The sequence below is a fragment of the Rutilus rutilus genome (genome assembly GCF_951802725.1).
Source record: "Rutilus rutilus genome assembly, chromosome: 25".
Taxonomy (NCBI): domain Eukaryota; kingdom Metazoa; phylum Chordata; class Actinopteri; order Cypriniformes; family Leuciscidae; genus Rutilus; species Rutilus rutilus.
In genome coordinates this window covers 17,516,138-17,535,992 of record NC_140229.1, presented here as the reverse complement: position 1 = coordinate 17,535,992, position 19,855 = coordinate 17,516,138, and the positions used below count along the sequence as shown (strand labels likewise).

Below are 19,855 nucleotides of genomic sequence, written 5' to 3'. Positions count from 1 at the left end.
TTCAGCGCTGTAACGATTTAAAAATGTTTGAATGCAGAGCAATATTTTAGTCTTAAATCTCAAGAATCTCTGTATTCTGTCCTGTGCGAACTGCAGAATGGAATTCCTTTGGAATAAGGCATTAGTATGAATGATGGCAGGCTACTGTCAGAGTTTGAGACGCAAGGGTGGACGTGAGACAGATGGAGACATTATAAAGAGGGAGGATCAAAGTCATTCTGCAGAGGGGGAGAGAGAGAGATGACTACTGCCCAATATGGGTGATCAAGAATGTAGCAGACGACTAGATTACAGACAAACCCTCAAAACAACAAAACTTAGTTCTGCTGCTCAGAGTTCAGCTTTCTTATGACTAGTTAAACTAGCTCTTGAATATGAGATGGTTTGCATAGTCCGTTTCTATGCGAAGTTGGTGTTTGAGTTTTAGGGCTGTAGTTGATACCTTCTGGGTCCACCAGGTGGCAATAAAACAGTGTTGGAGATGCAGTGAGAGTTTTGACCCCAAAATACAAGGTGTACTAAATGTGTCATGGAAAGATAACACCCGTTGATCAATGCATCCACAAAATAAATATTTTAATAACATGAATAGTATCAAAATATCTCTCAAGATTTCACCAGCCCCAAGTGGTTAAGGGACAGAGTAATTTGCAACAGTTACAGCAACGTTTTGCATTACAACACTTGCAGGGCTGGAAGCTCCGAGGTCAGTTTGAATAACTCTGATATATTTAACTATCTAGAGTGAAAATCAACTCCCGTTGTGGCCTATAATGGACATTTTGTTTTGAAAAAGCTAGGAGCGTCAGTGTAGATCAGCGATTGGTCAAATATGACTGTCTTTCAATACGTTAAGCTCTAATGGATATTATACTCTTTTTAGTAGTCAAAATATTTAATTTGTCATTCTGTGCTGCTAATACACTATAGTTCAAAGGTTTGGGGTCATATATATATTAGCCATTAAGCATTGAATTGATCAGAAGTGAAGATAATTTTTAATATTACAAAAGATTTCTATTTCAAATAAAAAGCTGTTCTTTTGAACTTTATCAAAGAATCCTGAAAAAAAAAAAATTATCACAGTTTTCTTAAAAAATAATAAGCAGCACAGCTGTGTTTAACACTGATGATAAGAAATGTTTCTTGAGCAGCAAATCCGCATATTAGAATGATTTCTGAAGGATCATGTCACGTGACACTGAAGACTGGAGTAATGATGCTGAAAATTCAGCTTTGCTTCACAGGATTACATTACATTTTAAAATAGAAAGTTGTAATAGTAGTTGTAATAGTATTTTAATATTGTAATATCTTAAATTATAACAGAATTACAGTTTTTACTGTATTTTTTAAAGGTATGTTTAAACGACAACGATGTACTAAAAACAACCGTTTTTCCTTTGCGTTTTTCGCACACAGACGACAACGTTGTCAAAACGATCCCCGTTCACACTAATCCGCGACTAAAAACGCCGTATTCATGCCAGGCCAGTAGGTGGCGAATCGAAGTTAATGTGTAAAGAAACACTACGTGCCTAATATACCTTATTCACAGCAGCTTGGATTATAACGGGAATGAAAGCGAGGCTGTGAGGGATAGACATACATCTCTTCAGTGGGCTGTACTGTTTGTTTAATGTGTTTTTGGATTGTTCTGCTGATGAAACAATGCAAAAATATCTCTGACAAACTTCATTAGACAAAAAAATCCCAGACAATATGAGCTGTAGAAAAATATAAGTGATCTAGGAGCTTTTTACAGCGGATGCCATTGAAAAGACGTTAACTCTATCCCTCACAGCCTCGCTTTCATAGTGCCGCTGCTCTGAATAAGGTCTATAGACTAAACGTGTAATACACGTGCGCATGACGTCACATTTTTTACAAATTCGCTTCTTTGTAGTTTACACAGAGACGATAATGGGATCGTTTTCAAAAGTTCGCATTTTCAGGCCGCCAGAATGCCGTTGCCGTGTAAATGAACGGCCTAAACACACTAAATGTTTTTAGTTAAAACTGCGTTGTGTAAATGGCCCCTCAAACTTGACCCCAAACTATTGAATGGTAGTGTATTTCGTTTTCTTGAAATGAAACTTTATTTCATTGGTTGCTGGTTCCTTCAACGCTGATGAATATGAACGACTCTCAATGCTCCTGGTGAAATGTGAAAGGCAAAGAGGGCAAAACCAAAGGTGAGTCTAAGAAGTTTTTCCTGACTGTGATAGACTTTGGTTCTTGGTTACAATCTCATAACTCTTACAGGCCCGAGGCTGACTTTTTGATGAGTACACAACAGGTCCTTTAATTGTCCTTTTGGTCATGAGCATCCAAGTCGGCAAGTCTCAGCTGATGCGTATCATGACGTGCACTTCCAGCCATACAATTTCACGCAAGTAGAGTGCTTTGCTCTTTCATGGTGGGACAAATCTGTGGCACAGGACATTAGAGGGGAATTCTTTGGCCTCTGAAGTGCTTGGTCCCCTTATTGACAGGGTTTAGTGACTGGACACTTGCCCAGGAGTCTTTGGTTATGTTTGCATGATTACACAGTGTTTAAGCAACCCCGTCCTTTGACTGTGACTGCGAAGAGGTCGGTCCTAAAGTCTAACCTACTTACGTTTCAGAGAAGAGCGTCTCTAGATCATCTGTAAGAAGGGATCTATGCGCACGAGTGTTTGTTGTATTATGGGAGTGGTGGAGGAGCGGTGGAGGTCAGCTGGACTCTTTTGCTTCTCTTGCTGACTGTTGTAAAGCTGCAGGGCTGCAGGTCGGGCTGCTCTCCTGGAGGGAAGCGTTTCATGAAATGCACGTCTCGCTGGTTGGGTAACGTGTTCGGGCCCCTGCGCGGTCGGCCCTTTTTGGTGAAGCCCACGTACCAGCCCACATAGCGCGCCGACATCCAAGCAGTGTAGTTATTCTCAAGCATTATCTCGATGAAAGCGCAGCCTCCGTTTACGCTGCTGTCTTTCTGAAATGGAAGAAATCTCACTGGAATCATTGTGAAATCATTGCTGTTTTGCCAGCTTTTTCAACAACAGCTCAACAAAGATGTGGAATTTGTAGGGCTTTCACATTGATGAGGTACAGTCTGAACCCTTTTCAGAATGGGAATGATTTAAAGGATGTAGGTGATGCAATATTAAGAACAGTAATTTTTCAGTGACTTACCTTCCCCACAAGCTTCCCCTTACGGTTCATGCACAAGTAGTAGTTGGTCTCTTTCCCTCGTATTCTCACTTGACTCCCAAAGGTGTCGGCCTCCACCACGAGCTGGGCTTGTGAAGAAACACAAAAAAGACAGACGGACAGGAATGTAAACAGGACGTAAATTATACTTACAAGCAATAGATGTATTGTCATAAAAACTGAGTTTAGCTGTAGGCAGCTGTAATTGGCATTTTTCAGGCTGTGGTACAAAGGTATGTTAATGGTTGTGGATATAATGGTATAACATTTAATAGATTTATAGATTTATTTAATATACATTTATTCATGGATATTAAATTGGTATGATTTTTTGTTTTTAAAAGTATCTTCTGCTGACCAAGGCTGCATTTATTTGATCCAAAATACAGCTTAAATTATATTGTGAAATATTTTTACAATTTAAAATAATTGTTTTCTGTTTGAATATATTTAAAAATGTGAAGCAAAACTGCATTTCAGCATCATTACTCCAGTCTTCAGTGTCACATGATCCTTCAGAAATCATTCTAATATGTGGATTTGCTGCTCAAGAAACTATTATTACCAATGTTGAAAACAGTTGATGAATAGAGCTGATGTATGTATAATGAGTTGATGTATGTATAATGTTACAAAAGCTTTCTATTTCAGATAAATGCTGTTCTTTTGAACTGTTTTCAACATTGATAATGAACTTCTTCAAAGAATCCTGAAAAAACAAAACATTTATCACAGTTTTCTAAAAAAAAATATTAAGCAGCACAACTGTGTTGATAATAAATGTTTCTTGAGCAGCAAATCATATTACAGAATGAATTCTGAAGAATCATGTGACACTGAAGACTGGAGTAATGATGCTGAAAATTAAGCTTTGATTTTAGGAATAAATCTTATTTATAAAATAAATAAGAAAAAATATTTCACAATAATAATGTTTTTGCTGTATTTTGGATCAAATAAATGCAGCCTTGGTGAGCAGAAGAGACTTCTTTTAAAAAATCTTACCAATCTAAAACTTTTGAACAGTAGTATATACAGAAAAAAGAAATAACATTTAATATAGAGTTCAGAATATTATTAAATATATTATTTAATTATGTAAATTATAATTATATGTATCACACACACGTATATATATATATATATATATATATATATATATATATATATATATATATATACACACACACACACAATATATACATACATACACACATATACATACATACATACATACATTATATATATATACACACACACACACACACACACATACATATATATATATATATATATATATATACAATATATACATACACACACACACACACACACACATATATATATATATATATATATATATATATATATATATACACACACACACATACACATATATATACACACACACACACACACACACACACACACACACATATATATATATATATATATATATATATATATATATATATACACACACATATACACATACACAGGTAGGCCGACACATTCAGATTGTTTCTTACCATATTTGTCCCCATCCTCTCCCATGGCAGTGATTTTCTTGCCGAGCACCTGGATGTGTTTCCCGCTGGTCCGGCTGTATAGTTGGTAAACCCGATGGTGCTTCCGGCTCAGGCCATCCCGCACCCCTGTCTGATTCTCTACGTGAACTCCAAAGTTAACATTTTCCACTGCTAACACCTGCACAAACACACGAGTCAGCCACAAATCACTTTTATTGACTTTTGAACTATCAATTGATATATGGTTTTATTATCGGTAACACATTGCAGACCATAAGCACCTGTAATGGGCTGTAGAACAGTAACACGACCTGGAAGCATCTGGCCGAAGAGAAATAGAAAAGACACACGTGATTCTGTGACATTTGCATTCATTTGAGTTGCTTTTCTAACCTATTTAGGGGAGAATGAGGTTGGTTAGCACACTTTTCATTCTTTGTTGAATATTTCTGGTGAATCAAACATTAAGATAACCCTACTAGATGCAAATGAAAGCTTAAGTCCTGAGGTAAAAAACAACCCATACATTTAGTGTAACAAAATATTTCTATTTATTGTAGGGTTGGTTAGCACAGTGTTAAAAAACTACAGTTTTAAGAGGGAGGCAACAAGGGGAAAAAAATATGAAAATGTTTATTTTAACCCAAACTAACACCACATGTGAGTGTCTGCGTGTATTTAAAGATCAATGTTCAGGTCTGCTATGAATTGTTAATAATACTTTGTACATATGCCAACCAAGCTCACTCCCTCTCTTTTCTTAAATGATGTCAGCCAGGCATCATAATGTATCACAGGCCTTCAAGTTTTATACCATAATATAATTGCTTCCAATCTTTATTAACCAACATTCACATATTTTATCTTCCTCTAATTATTTTAAATCCTTGTGTTTAGCTGAATGGGGTTAAGGGCTTTTTGTTTTGACATTAAAAGTCATAAAAAGACCTCACCTTCGCAAGTTTTAATCTATTAATGTAGATCAAACACTCAAAGGTCACAATTTTGTGACAGCGCCTGATTATGACCCATCAATGAACCCTGATCCAATACAGGTCTTTCCTATTTTATGAACGCTTCTTATTCAACAAAGTATTATTACTGATTTTAATAAATGGGTAAATGTGTTGCTTTTGTGTGGATCTATTAAAATGTAATAAAAAAAATCTGCAATTAGCTATAACAACTTAATTTGTTGAGATAACTTAAATATCCAACTTAACTAAAGTTAACTAAACTTAATATTTTAAGTCAAGCACAAACACATTTTTTTAAGTTGAAACCACACATTATTTCTTGTTCTAATGTTGAATTTTAAGTTGTGAAACATAATCACAGCAATTCTTTTTACAGTGTATGAGCATTACAAAATAAATAAAAGCTAATCATATATTCAATGGCTTGAACATGTTTTCAATTTCTGAATTCACATACTTATTTGATTTTTTTTCTGGCACTTAAAGTAAACGTCTAAGTGGTGTAACTGGTGGAGATTTAAAAAGCTGTAATACTTAACATTTTTTGGCATAAGTAGTTTGGTATAACATGATAAAAAAATTAAAAAAAAGCAGTAAAGTAATTGTTATTTTAAATTGTTATTAAAATATTGAAAAGAAAAATCTGGCCACTTAATTAAAGGGTTAGTTCACCCAAAAATGAAAATTCTGTCAGTAATTACTCACCCTCTTGTTGTTCCAACCCCGTAAGACTTTCGCTCATCTTCAGAACACAAATTAAGATATTTTTGATTAAATCTGAGAGCTGGCTCACTCCTCCATAGGCTTATCTGTAACTGAAACTTGCCGGCCCAGAAAGTTCGTAAAGACAATGTTTAAAATAGTCCAAGTGACTACAGTGGCTCAACCTTAAGTTTATCAAGCGACGAGAAAACTTTTTTGTGCGCAACCCCAATGCAAGCGCTTCTGGGTTGTAAGTCAGAACGTAGGCTCACTATTGGCCGACGCTGGTCATGTGTGTGATGCTGGCCAATAGTGAGCCTACGTTCTGACGTACAACCCAGAAGCGCTGCGCTGTTACACTACGTGAACTCATTCAGAGGCCCACACAGAAGAAAATAAATAGTTAAATAAAGTCGTTATTTTTGTTTGTTTTTGCGCACAAAAAGTATTCTCGTCGCTTTATAAACTTATGGTTGAGCCACTGTAGTCACTTGGACTATTTTAAACATTGTCTTTACTAACTTTCTGGGCCGGCAATTTTCAATTACAGAGAAGCCTATGGAGGAGTGAGCCAGCTCTCAGATTTAATAAAACAAATCGTAATTTGTGTTCCGAAGATGAATGAAAGTCTTGCGGGGTTGGAACAACATGAGGGTGAGTAATTAATGACAGAATTTTCATTTTTGGGTGAACTAACCCTTTAAAGTCACTGTTGTGTAACCAACAAGCAGGAAGCCATTTTGTTGCAATGTGTCAAGAAAAACATAAAACAGAAAGGACCCCTTTATACTGTGCCACGATTAACATTTGTTTTACGTTTTAAAAAAATCTATTTTGACATTGTAAGAATTTTTTTTTTCAGGTCAAATGGAGTAACCAATATTTGTGATATTCATAACTATTTTTTTTTAATATATATATATATATATATATATATATATATATATATGTAGAATGTTAGTATTTTGTAGCAAATTATTCAAGAATTAATTGTCCATTTTTTTTATATATATAAAAAATATTTTAAGACATCCTTATTTGTAATTGACTGACACATGACTTTTATAGAACAGGGCAAGCAGGATTCAGACATAGAAAGTCTCATCATCATCATCATCATCATCATCATCATCAGTGCTGTTATCTGAGGAGACTAGGTGGGATGTGTTATTATGAGAACACAGCATCTGCTGAGTCTATGTCGTCTGAGCCAAAGATGAGAAACACAACAAATGCTCAGGCTGGACCTATCAGTAGATGGACACTAACCAGAAAAAGCCTTCAACTCATACTGAATGATCTTACACGTGAAACTTACAGCAGGACAGCAGCGGACAGGATGGACTGCATCGCTCCAGCGCTTCAATCACCCCGGACAGTGAGATCTTTGAGGCGATGGTTTTAAAAACTGGAGCCAAAACCGGACACAGACCCAGGTGAGCATCTGAGCGCGCGTTGGAGGATTGTTCAGAGAGAGTCTTCTCGCGAGCAAACCTGTTCAGATGGACACTGGAGAACGACAGGTGAAAAACAGGTCATCCTCCTGTGTGACCCCACACTCCACATGACACACTGACAATAGATGGATATTAAAAAGCTTCCCAGTGTTCCTTCTTGCAATATCCTTAAGAACGCTGCTGTCTTCACACAAAAACGCAGAATTCAGGGGTCCTCCTGCCCTTTAAGAAGTCTTTGCTAGATTTTCTCCTTTTCCAGGCTTCTTTTGTTTGGCTGTGGGGTGGAAAGGACCCCTCTCTCGCCACAGGACAGTGCGTTTGCTGAATGAGAAGGAAGCGCAGCTGAAGTGGAACGGAGATGGGCGGGGTGCGCGGCGCGCAGGGGCAGGGATGGTGATGGGACGATGTTTCTAGCTCACTTATCATCACCAAGGTGGGGCGATGCAAGAGAAGCGGTTCGACCGTCCAGTAATAACCTAAATGAAAACTTTCAGCACTTTAAAACTGCTTTTATAAACCGAGTGACCTTTTAAGAGGAATCGTAAATGGAAAAGGTTCTTGAACGTATGGGCGTCCAGTTTAAAGGTGCATTCAGTCATATTTTTTGCTAATTAAACTAAATTTATTTTGTTTTATGAAATACCATGTGCGATAGAGACTCCAGTCCTGTCAGTCATGTGAGAAAAAACTGTTTTATTCTACATGGAGCGGGGCGCCCCCTCATGGTCGCCGCCATGTTGACATCACATTGCCGTGTCATGCTGCACAAACCAAATATAGGCTACAGCCCGCAAATACAGTCATGAAAATCTGTTGTGATTAAATCTAATGTCCACTATATGGACATGTGTAGTGTAAGATAGAAAAAAACACATGAGCAGGAACGAAACGATAAAAATTAATTAAAACACACACACACACAAGCTTGTTTACGAGCAACAGCCGTTAGCAAACGAACCTCATGCATCCACACCAACAGGTGTCAGTATAAATTCCAAAAACACTGGTAATGTTGGGCAAATAAGAATCAGCTAAACCTAAACAAACACTTACTTAGTGCATCCTTTACAAATGTGATTTCTGTACAGCCTAAAAGGAGTACTGAGCAATATTAGGCCATATTTGAACACTTCAAAATAGAAGAGAGGGTGTGAGAGAGGTATGCAAGCAACAAGTCGTTCCAAAATGAACATTTCACAGGGATTTCAGAAACACAGCCCCCCCCCTCCTCTGACCACGACAGAACCGCAGACACCAGGGTCAGCCAACAAGCGCCAGCGCAGCATGCTCCTCAACCCCCCTTTTCTCGCCCCAGCACCCCTGTGCCCCATCCGTGAGGAGCAATAGATGTGTGCAAGTGAAGGAGAGAGATGTAAATTAGCGGGTAACTAGACAGGTCATGGGCCGCTTGGCGGTTTTTGAACATCCTAAATGAACCTTGTCACATTTCCAAAATACAATAACTCATTTCCTCTCACTTTAAAAATCCCATAATTTCCAGAGACAACAAACATTTTTGATTAGTGAAATGGTTTGATATTTTAGCTCCACTGGAGAGCATACTGAGCGATTAGCAGGTCAAAATGACCTGATATTCAACGTATACACACCCGGCCACATTAGACTGAATTAGGAAGCCTGGTTGACTGGATGACACTCACCGTTGTGAACTTGTGATTGTATAACCTTTTGTTCCAGCATTTCTCTGCTCTTTGTCTTTCAGTGTCTGGACTTCAGGCCCTCCACCCAGATTGAATTTTTAGATGAAGTCCAGAGATCTTCATGTGAAAGGTATCAAATGCACTTTCTCTCAGAGTTCTTTGAATTTCAGAATAATCTGTTTAAGGTTTCTTAAAGGAACATTTTTTGTTGATTGCCACACAGACGCACACACAAAATTACTCATCTGTTGTTGTTTTAAAGAAAAAGTCAAGGTTATAGTGTTCTAAATCCTTCAAAAATCTGCCTTATTTAGTTCTTTTCAGAGGCACATACAATTGAGGATTTTATTTTCTTAAATATTGTGTATTATTTGAGCTGTAAAGCTAATTATTTAATAATTTTTGTTTTAAGGTTTGTGGTTTATGGTGTTGCATTGTCGTAGCTATAAAGTTAGGCCAAAAATAGGCCTATATAACTCAACAGTTAAAAGGATAGTTCACTTCACCCAAAAAATGAAAATTTGTCATCATTCAGATATTTTGAAGAATGTTGGTAACCAGACAGTTGACGGTGGCTATTGACTTTCAAAGTAAAGGAAAAAGAAATACAATGGAAGTCAATGGCTGCCATCAACTGTCAGGTTACCAACATTCTTTAAAATATCTTATATAGATAGGTTAGTCTTATATAGGGTGATATAATGTTATATACATTGATATTTACAAATGTCATCTGTAAATGAGGACAGAATTTTCATTTTTGGGTGAACTATCCCTTTAAATATTATTATATTAACACACAAATTGTGACTATACTATTGAAACAGTGAGTATTTTATGAATTAGCCCACACACTCTCATGGCAATTTATAACTATTTTAAGTTTTGGCAAATTCGTGTGAATAAGTACAATCTGCTTACACCCAACTGATGATAAACATAAGGGGTAGACCTTCATGAATACCTTTTTTTTTTAAAACAAATTGTACATTTTCATTCAAATAATATGAAAGCTCATAAAATAGTTATGCTTTCAAGCCTTTTTTTTTTTAGGAAAGGAGGGAAATGAATTTTTGTGGACGTCAACATGCTGCAGATTGATTATGTGATTTCTCAGATACCGTAGTGCTTATGAATATCAATATTTGAAATCAAAGGCTCAGTCAAAGCTCTGGCTGAATGGTTTGAATGTGTGCGCAGTCCAGAACCAGGCATAGTTCGTCTATTCTCTCAATGAAGTACCAAACTCTTCTTTTTTTTTTCATCCTCCTCTCATTTCTCATGTCCAATTCTACCAGTTTCAGACAAAATAGGAGTTTTCCTTCTTCTGTTCGTCTCCCTCTGTCTCGTTCTTTCTCTTCCCTTTGGCTCATCTTCCATCTTTCCAGACTTTGAAGGGAGTTCAGACTTCTAATATAAGACAGGTCCTTACCACAACAAAGGAGTCAGCTTTGAGTTTGAATAAACACTTTCTCTCCTTTTTCTGCCTGTCTGTACCCCACTCCCATTTTTCCTTCCCTGTGTTATTTCTCTCTTGGCCCGTGCTGAAGTATGAGCACTTGTTATGCGTTCTCCATGGTAGCCTTTTCTTCTGGAATAGATTAGCAGGGCCAGGGAGGAAGGGGAAGCGGCGGCAAAACCGAAGGGAGAATAAGGTGTAAAAGGGAGTGAAGTGTGAAAAGAAAGGGACAGAGCGATGGAAAAAGGAAGCGAGGAGCTGAATAATGGAGGGAAAGGAAGATTGTGAAATGACAGAAGGAAAGAAGGTCACTGTAGGTAACAGAAACACGCTGTTTGGCTCGCACCCGACGCCAAAATCGTTTTTCTTTTGAAACTCAGCTGTGATGGATGTCATCATGCTGGCGATTGCGCCCCTAAAACGCCTTCCAAATACCTCGCGTGTTTTCGCTGCTTTCACAAGCCTGTTTTTAGCTTCTCCATGTCCTTACATACGCTGCATTATCATCTCTGGACTCTTTCCTCACTGTACGGCTTATTAACCCGTACTCGGTCACTTCCCCGCTCGCATTTGCAATGTATAACATCATGAGCTGTCATCACTCCTCTCCCCTTCCCTCCTTCCCTCTCTTTTCCCCTCCTCTGGTGTGATCCGGCTGGGTTAAAACCACAGGTCTCCTCTCTCTGTGCGCTGGCGAAAGCACATGACCGCAGCCACTGAACTGCACGTACGTAAATGGACATTCTCTACCTCCTTTCTGCATATTGGAGATGGATTTGCTTTAGTCTGCCGACCACAGGCCTCTTGTAACCACACAGACACATACGCATGTAGACGCACTTTCATTTTCGTGCATGTTTTGGAGAATATTATCGTCGCATTTTGTACTTTCAACACCTAATTAATCCAATCTGCCTGCAAAAGTGATTTTAGCACTGCCTAAAACAACTCTGAATCCAGAACGAACCATTTCTGTAAGTAGCAAGAGGAAAAAGAATGCGTGTGCGTTTGAATTGCTAATAGGTAGAACTGTTCCTTTGAGCTTTGTGGAAAAAGTGTTTAACATTCAGGCAGGGCCGTCCTCACAGACTGCCCGAATTCCTCAAATCTGTCGGCCATGCTAGCCAGCTGTCACTCACCTCTAATTTGCTACAACATCATTGACCTTAGGGCTCCTGGCAAATAAACATACACACATACGCTGAGAGAGAAAAAAAAAGGAAAGTTTCTTGTCTTGTGAGGAGCAGTTTTTTTGTGTGTGTTTTTTCTGATGCTGGAATGTTGGGTTGCATTATCGTCAAGTTTTGCAAGAGCTGCGCGGCTGCCAGGTGCCTTAGCAAACATGCTATTCTACAGAGTACGTCTGTATATTTTGGGGAACTGTTGTTTTAACCCAGCGGTTTGAGCAACAACATTGACTCAGAAGGATTAACTGCCCTGAAATCAAGAGAATGAAGGCTGAGATGAAATATGAGATGGATAAACAAAAATTAGATCAGGTGCAATCCATAACATAGTGTATGTGTGTGTGTGTGTGTGTGTGTGTGTGTGAATATATATATTCAATAATCTAAAGATGTTATTTGAATACTTTTGTTATTATTTTAAATGATTAAATTATTATAATAAATTATAATTTATAATTTTCCTTAATTTATTTTCATACAAATAAAATTATATTATTATATACAATTATATAATACATTATATTATACATATTATATAATTATAAATTCTGTATTTTACATTTATTTTATTTTACTCATTGAAGTACCTGGAAATTTGTATTAATAATAATAATAATAATTTACATGGAAATCAAAATCATATTTCAGTACAATGCATTTTGATTTTAACTTTAAAATGTTGTTAGCTGTTCACATAATCAGACACCAGGGTTAAAAATAATATTATTTATTTAATATATTAAAAATGTAAAATTGTAAATGTAAATTGTAAATGTAATTCTCTCATTTAAGTGCCTGGAAATGTCTGTGGTTATTCATTTTAAAATGTATTATTATTATCTATATTTTTATTATTTACAAGGAAACCAAAAACATATTTTAGTACAAGGACTATATATATTTAACTTAATATACGTAGTTAGCGGTTTACATATTCCAAAATAAGAAACATGCTATTCTCTCCTGCGGCCTACTAAACGGATGAAACATTTGATGTGAAACAGCTTTCATGTTTTCTAAAAAGAATGCATTTTAATAAAGTATCAGCGTAGGAGTGTTTTGTTGTATGCAGGTAGAGCAGTTGTTGTGAAAGACTAGATAATGAAATATAATGCATTTGACAGATGTTGGGAGGACACGCGCATGCACAGCCCTGCGGACACAATCTCTCTCTCTCACACACACACACACACACAAGGTGAACTGTTTCAAGGTCAAACCCTAATGCACCTGCTGTGCATTTGCCAGTCTGTGGTGCTTTCCTCTGGACTCCACCTGCAGATGATGTTGCACATAACACTGAATTATTATAGTCTTCTCCATTGTTTTCCACCACATTATGTAGATTTAGTGTTCAAAGAGAACATATTTTGAAACCGTTAAACGATGTTCAAAGAGATGTTCAACTATTTTGTGAAATTATGAGCAGATGTGAGATAAAAGGATTCCTGGAACTCCAGGTAAGTGTTATTCTGATTGACAATAGCTGGAATCAAAACAGCTTCAATTCACAAATGCATCCAACTATTGAGATGCCTGTCATTAGAGGATTAGAGAAGCCACACTGCTTAATCTGTAATTAAGAAGATCAGGATAGTGTATCTATTTACAATATTACATTCTCTCATGTGCAATTAAGCATCAAGCCATATATCTACATAACCTGTTTTGATCAGGGTCAGATCAGGGTTAGTTTTATATAAGATTTCACTGTTCATATAAGTTTGTGGTTTAGGTTACACTACGACTCTATGATAGTCATTTAGCTCTAAAACATTTTTGAGAGCAAAATCTGATTTAAATGCATTACATGTGGCTTTTTGCCACGTGCCTCATCTGTTTTCACTTATAAGTAAGTTTGAGTCAGGAGCAGTGCTGCTGCCACCCTTCGGACGTATAGAGAACTGCTTTAAAAGTTTGCCCAAATGTTTAATAATTGTTGACATGAATTGTCGCTATTTCTAGATACAAACATGCTTTGCGTTTTTTTTAAAACGGCGTTGCGTTCTGATCTACAGAGGGTTTATGTTTCCCGTACAGCATAAACAAAAAACAAATTAACTATATTATAATACAATTTAAAATATGTAAATATAATACATATTTAATAATAATAATATTATTATTATTAAATAATATAATAATAATAATATTAATAATAATAATAAAATAATATGTTAATATGTAGTTATTTGTTTATTTATTCGATGTTCAACATACTTCAACAACTATACATAAAAAATATATATATTTATTTATATATTTATATTATATATGTTTAAACCTCCAAATGCCAAAATATAATACAAAATGTACTTCAATAGGATATAAAATGCATGTTTCCTTAAATCTTAAAATTCTTAAATCTTAAAAAAATATAAATATAAAAATATAAATATATTAATTTCCTTTCAAACTAAATATGTTTAGATCAAATTACGTAATATAATTTAAAATTTGAAAATAATACATTTAAAACAAATAAAATAATTTATATTTATTTGTTTATTTATTTATTTATTTATTTATTTATTTATTTATTTATTTATTTATTTATTTATTTTTATTATTATTATTTTTTTTCTGGCCAAATATTGGTTTAAACCTCCCAATGCAAAATAATACAAAATGTTCTTCAGGGGAAAGAAAATGCTTCTTTTTTCTTTTTTTTCTCAATTTTGAGGTTTATTGGGTAACAGCAATCATTTATGAACAATATAAATATATTTAGTTTTGGGAAATAATGCATAATATAATATAATATAATAGTGATATATATAGGTCATTTTTTTTGTATATTTTGTTTTCTCCATGACTGGTGATGAGTTGGATGGGTTTAGATGGGAATAGCTCAGAGCATCACATGTGTGTCAATAGCTGTGGTTGCTGGATAATTTCCTCAGCCACTCCATAAATATCTGTCTGTCTTCTGTGGGAATCCTTCAGTTGACACAGCTGAGAAGCAGGTGTTATTCAACGGGCCCTCCCTCTGCCCCTCATTCCCTTCATCTTCACTGTCTTCTCTACTCCTGAGTCCTGGCCTTCCAGCTGCTCTTTCAATCTATCTTCATTTTGTGTGTCTTTTGCTTGTTGTTTTTGTCCCCCCACCACCACCACCACAACCACAACCAGTCTCCACATACAGCAGGCTTTACAGAGTGATCATTCTCTACCAGTCATGATAAAATGACAACCCATGTCCATATCTGTGTAAATGTGTGAGAAGGGAGCATTTGTGTGTGAGAATGAGGTGAGGGCAGTGCCCGCATTCCTATTGCATTCTTGACATTCCCCGTCTGTGGCACTCTGCCCCCATCTCTGCACTGCCTGTATGTGTGAGAGAGATTTGGTGCGTAAATGAAAATGTACACTTTGTTCTCTTGATTGGTTGCCGCGGGCCAGCTGGAGGATGGGGTAATTAGCAGAAGACTCTGCCTCCACCCCGTGGCAGTTCACGAAGGTGAGATTAGTATATAGGTCTACATCTGCAGTCAGAACCATGAGTGCTTCGGTTTATGCATTTACAGCTTGCAAGGCAGCACTGTTAGGTCTAATGATATTCCTCTTACTTCTGTAGAATTCTGCAATTATTTCAGCTAGAATTACTTGATATATATTCACTCATACTCATGTACATTCATTTTTTTTAACCATTTACAGACCCTTTCCAAAAAATGTGAATATCATGGAAAAGTTTATTTATTTCCATAATTCCATTCAAAACGTTAAACTTCCTTAGATTATAGATTCAGGGCCCACAACTTAAACGATTTCAAGTATTTCGTTGTTTATTTGTACATAATTTGGGCTTCCAGCTCATAAAACCCACGAAAACAGGATTTCAAAAAATTAGAATATTACATGAAATCACACAGTAATTACACAGTGACACCATGGTCATTGAACCAGGTTTTGGTTATTTTGGCAGTGTGGGCAGGTGCAAATCCTGCTGGAAAATGAAGGAAGCATGAAGTGCTCTGAAAATGTCCTGGTAGACGGCTGCGTCGACTCTGGATTTAATAAAGCACAGTGGACCAAAGTCCTCTTTTCTGATGAGAGCAAATTTTGCATCTCATTTGGAAACCAAGGTCCCAGAGTCTGGAGGAAGATGCTTGAAGTCCAGTGTGAAGTTTCCACAGTCTGTGTTGGTCATCGGCTGGTGTTGGTCCACTGTGCTGTCCACTCAACGCAGCCGTCTACCAGGACATTTTCAGAGCACTTCATGCTTCCTTCAGCAGACAAGCTTTATGGAGATGCTTCCTTCATTTTCCAGCAGGATTTGCACCTGCCCACACTGCCAAAATAACCAAAACCTGGTTCAATGACCATGGTATCACTGTGTAATTACTGTGTGATTTCATGTAATATTCAAATTTTTTGAAATCCTGTTTTCGTGGGTTTTATGAGCTGGAAGCCCAAATTATGTACAAATAAACAACTAAATACTTGAAATCGTTTAAGCTGTGGGCCCTGAATCTATAATCTATGGAAGTTTAACGTTTTGAATGGAATTATGGAAATAAATTAACTTTTCCATGATATTCTAATTTTTTGGAAAGGGTCTGTATATCCACTTTTGCACTGCAGTTCAACTATTAAGGCTCCAAGTCCTGCTATTTCCTTACGGATAGGCAAAGCAAGTTTTAATGCACTGTATTTGGTGCAACATAATTAGTGATTGACATAAATTAGAATCAGAATCTGAATGAGATTATTGTCAAGTATGTTTATACACACAAGGAATTTGTCTAGTGAATAAAGACACACACTCACACACACACAATCAGCCACTTTATTGGGTACACTTTGCTTGCTAGTACTGGGTTGGACCCCCTTTTTGTCTTAATTCTTAGATGCTGGAAACATCCCTCAGAGATTTCGGACCATATTGTCATGATAGCGTCATGCAGTTGTGAATTGTAGCTCGGTTTCCTGTTTGAATGTCACCCGGTGTGTTTTCTGCTGCTGTAGCCCATCTGCTTCAAGGGTGGACACGTTGTGCGTTCAGAGACCTCGGTTGTAACAAGTGGTTATTTGAGTTACTGTTGCCTTTCTATCAGCTGGAACCAGTCTGGTCATTCTCCTCTGACCTCTGGCATCAACAAGGCATTTTTGCCCATGCACAGAATATTTTTCGGACCAACTGTAACTCTTTTCGGACTATTCTCTGTAAACCCTAGAGATGGTTGTATGTGAAAATCCCAGTAGATCAACAGTACTCAGTCTCTCAGATCAGCCCGCCTGGCACCAACAACTACACCACAGTCCAAATCACTTAAGTCACCTTTCTTCCCCATTCTGATGCTCAGTTTAAACTTCACCAGATCGTCTCGACCATGTCTACATAGCCTACCTAAATGCGTTAAGTTGCAGCCATGTGATTGGCTGATTAGATATTTGCGTTAACAAACAGTTGAACAGGTGTACCTAAAAAGTATAAATGATTGACTCTTTGAATTTATAATATCAATAAATAGCCTATCTGTTTATTCAGTTGTCAAATTCTATCTCAGACTTTTTGGATTATAAACAGTTGTGTCGCCTAATGCTGTTGTAGGTCAATCCGCATTTATGGAGTTCACTGAAGGCTAATGTAGGCTACAGACTAATCTAAAATCATTAAACCACTCTCCTAAAAATCAATTCAGAGATAGAAAGAAAATGAGCCTTTAATTAGTGCCAGTCTAATGTCTGGACCGCATGACACCCTAAAATTAGTCGGGGTGGTTACATTTTTTCACTATTATTCAGGTGTAGCCAATCTCTCTTTTAGGCTTTTTGCTGTAAAAAAGCACAGTATTCACAACATGTGTTTTATATGAACACAGAGATTTTTTTTTTCAGTGTTAAAATGTAGGGTGCAGTGAATGGGGGGTTGGGGGGAGGGGGGTCCGAGCCCCCTAATTACATTTCGATCCCCTCCTGATAGGCTAGCTATAAAGGCTATAGGCTAGGCTATTAGAGTTTTCAAATGTTTTACGAACAATAAAAAGTTAGATTACAAGAAAAAAATCGCATTCGCTTATAGCAACAGTAGCGCTTTCAGTTTGATTTTGTTCACTGACAAAATATAAATAGCTTCTATCATTAATCATACATCACTGTGAAATATTTACCGGTGGCGTGAAAAAATAACTGACTTCCTTTCCACTGGCCCTCAATGACAATGACCACGAAGAACAACTGTTTACACCACTCCACATTCGTGTCCTCTTTTTGGCCATTAATGAGAGTAAATGTGTTTGTTTGGTGGGTCGATTTAAGTTGTTTTATTTCCGACTCGGCTCTATGCCATTTAGTATGCACTTAAGGTAATGGAAAGCAGGAGAATATCATGGGAACCATGTAGTCTCCTGCTCAACCAATCGCGAGCGGCTGGATTATGCCTCACAAAACCTTTTAATACCTCTGTTCACTAATGATCCGGACCCGCGGCCCTTTAATCCCCACTACATTAATTAAAAAGAGCACGAGCCCTTGGAAGATCGTGCCATCTGCCGCAGTTTCATTCCACAGACAGATTGTGTTTGGCGCTTATTTAAAACAGAATGTATTTACTTGTCAGGAAAGGCAAGAGGAATGAGAAAGGGATAAGACTGCAGAAATGACATGGGGAATAAGCTATAGAGTTATTTTAAAATACATTGAAACCTCTTTGTCTCAGCTTCGGTGTCTGCTTTTGTAACCCACCACATATTAATAATAATAACAATAGTGTAATGCTAAATGTTAGTCTGAATATTAAATGTAGGCCCAATTCACACTTTTTCGTCTAAACTAATATAGAAAATTATTTAAGATTTGGCCTATTTTGTGTCTTGTTTTTTTGTTTTAATGACCGTATGTAGCCACGCCCCCTTTCAGCGCTACGACGTTGTGTTTTGTCTTCCGGTTTGTATTTCTACAGCATGAAGGGTATCTTACGGATTTATGAATGAGCCACTCGTTTTAAAATCTTGCCAGTCTACTGACATTTGTTATGACATCCGCTTTAAACATTACAATGCTTGTGATAACTTTCATTAACTCTAAATAAGTAAATCCACTTCACCACTAGGCTACTCTTCAACAGCGATGCCATAGAAATATTAGTCTCAGCCTCAGACGTCACGCCCACGGAACGTTGGCTAAACAGGCTAGATCTACCGCTGAAACGGAAGTTTAAAGAAAATTTTAAATAATGCGCAATTGTTTCTCTGGCGCATAAGGGTTACAATGACGACTTGTTGGCTCAGCTTTCTCCCCTCAATTATAAGATACATTCATTTTTGATTGAGATGCACAAAATAATAACAGGGTGGATGTGGACAAGATGGGTGGATGATTTCCTATCTCTCACACACAACCAGTTGCATTATTACTTTAGTTTGAACTGGATTGATGGGAAACAACATGTAAAACATTGCCAAATAAATTTAAATACTTCAACTTCAAACATAAATTACTTTCACAATCACTATTTACACTCTCAGTGTCCACTCTGTAAGGTCTTATTTAACAGGGTGGAAACATTCTGACCTAAAATCAGCCACTGCACCACGTCTGAGCAAAAAGAAGCCAACATAGGTTTATCTAAAGAATAGCAAAGTCTTTAATTATTATTATTATTTTTTTTATTATGTATTTTTCTTAAACGTACAGTATGGAATTTTTCGCCGCTAGGGGTCGCTAGCCTCTTTACAATAACAAAGGCG

At 36.9% G+C, this 19,855-nt stretch overlaps 1 protein-coding gene across 2 annotated transcripts; it reads right to left on the bottom strand.

The window, feature by feature from the left end:
* Positions 1–2,087: 2,087 nt before the first annotated feature.
* fgf18b (fibroblast growth factor 18b) lies at positions 2,088–8,170 on the bottom strand. Of its 2 annotated transcripts, XM_084400221.1 has the most exons (5): positions 7,716–8,170; positions 5,000–5,039; positions 4,719–4,896; positions 3,172–3,278; positions 2,088–2,971 (listed from the first exon to the last, which is right to left on the bottom strand). In XM_084400221.1, the coding sequence occupies exons 1-5, from the start codon at positions 7,745–7,747 to the stop codon at positions 2,687–2,689; spliced, it is 642 nt and encodes a 213-aa protein (XP_084256347.1). In that variant the 5' UTR covers positions 7,748–8,170; the 3' UTR covers positions 2,088–2,686. The 2 variants fall into 2 exon arrangements, with proteins under 2 accessions (XP_084256347.1, XP_084256346.1); XM_084400220.1 differs by lacking the exon at positions 7,716–8,170 and having other exon boundaries at positions 2,598–2,971; positions 5,000–5,188.
* Between the last annotated feature and the right edge of the window lie 11,685 nt (positions 8,171–19,855).

Excerpts from the sequence above, each read along its gene's own strand:
- fgf18b (XM_084400220.1), bottom strand. The coding sequence starts at position 5,089 with ATGCAAATGTCACAGAATCACGTGTGTCTTTTCTATTTCTCTTCGGCC. Across the intron at positions 4,897-4,999 it reads TGTTCTACAGCCCATTACAG|GTGTTAGCAGTGGAAAATGT; the intron begins GTGCTTATGGTC and ends GTGTTTGTGCAG. Across the intron at positions 2,972-3,171 it reads AGGGGAAGCTTGTGGGGAAG|AAAGACAGCAGCGTAAACGG; the intron begins GTAAGTCACTGA and ends CTTCCATTTCAG.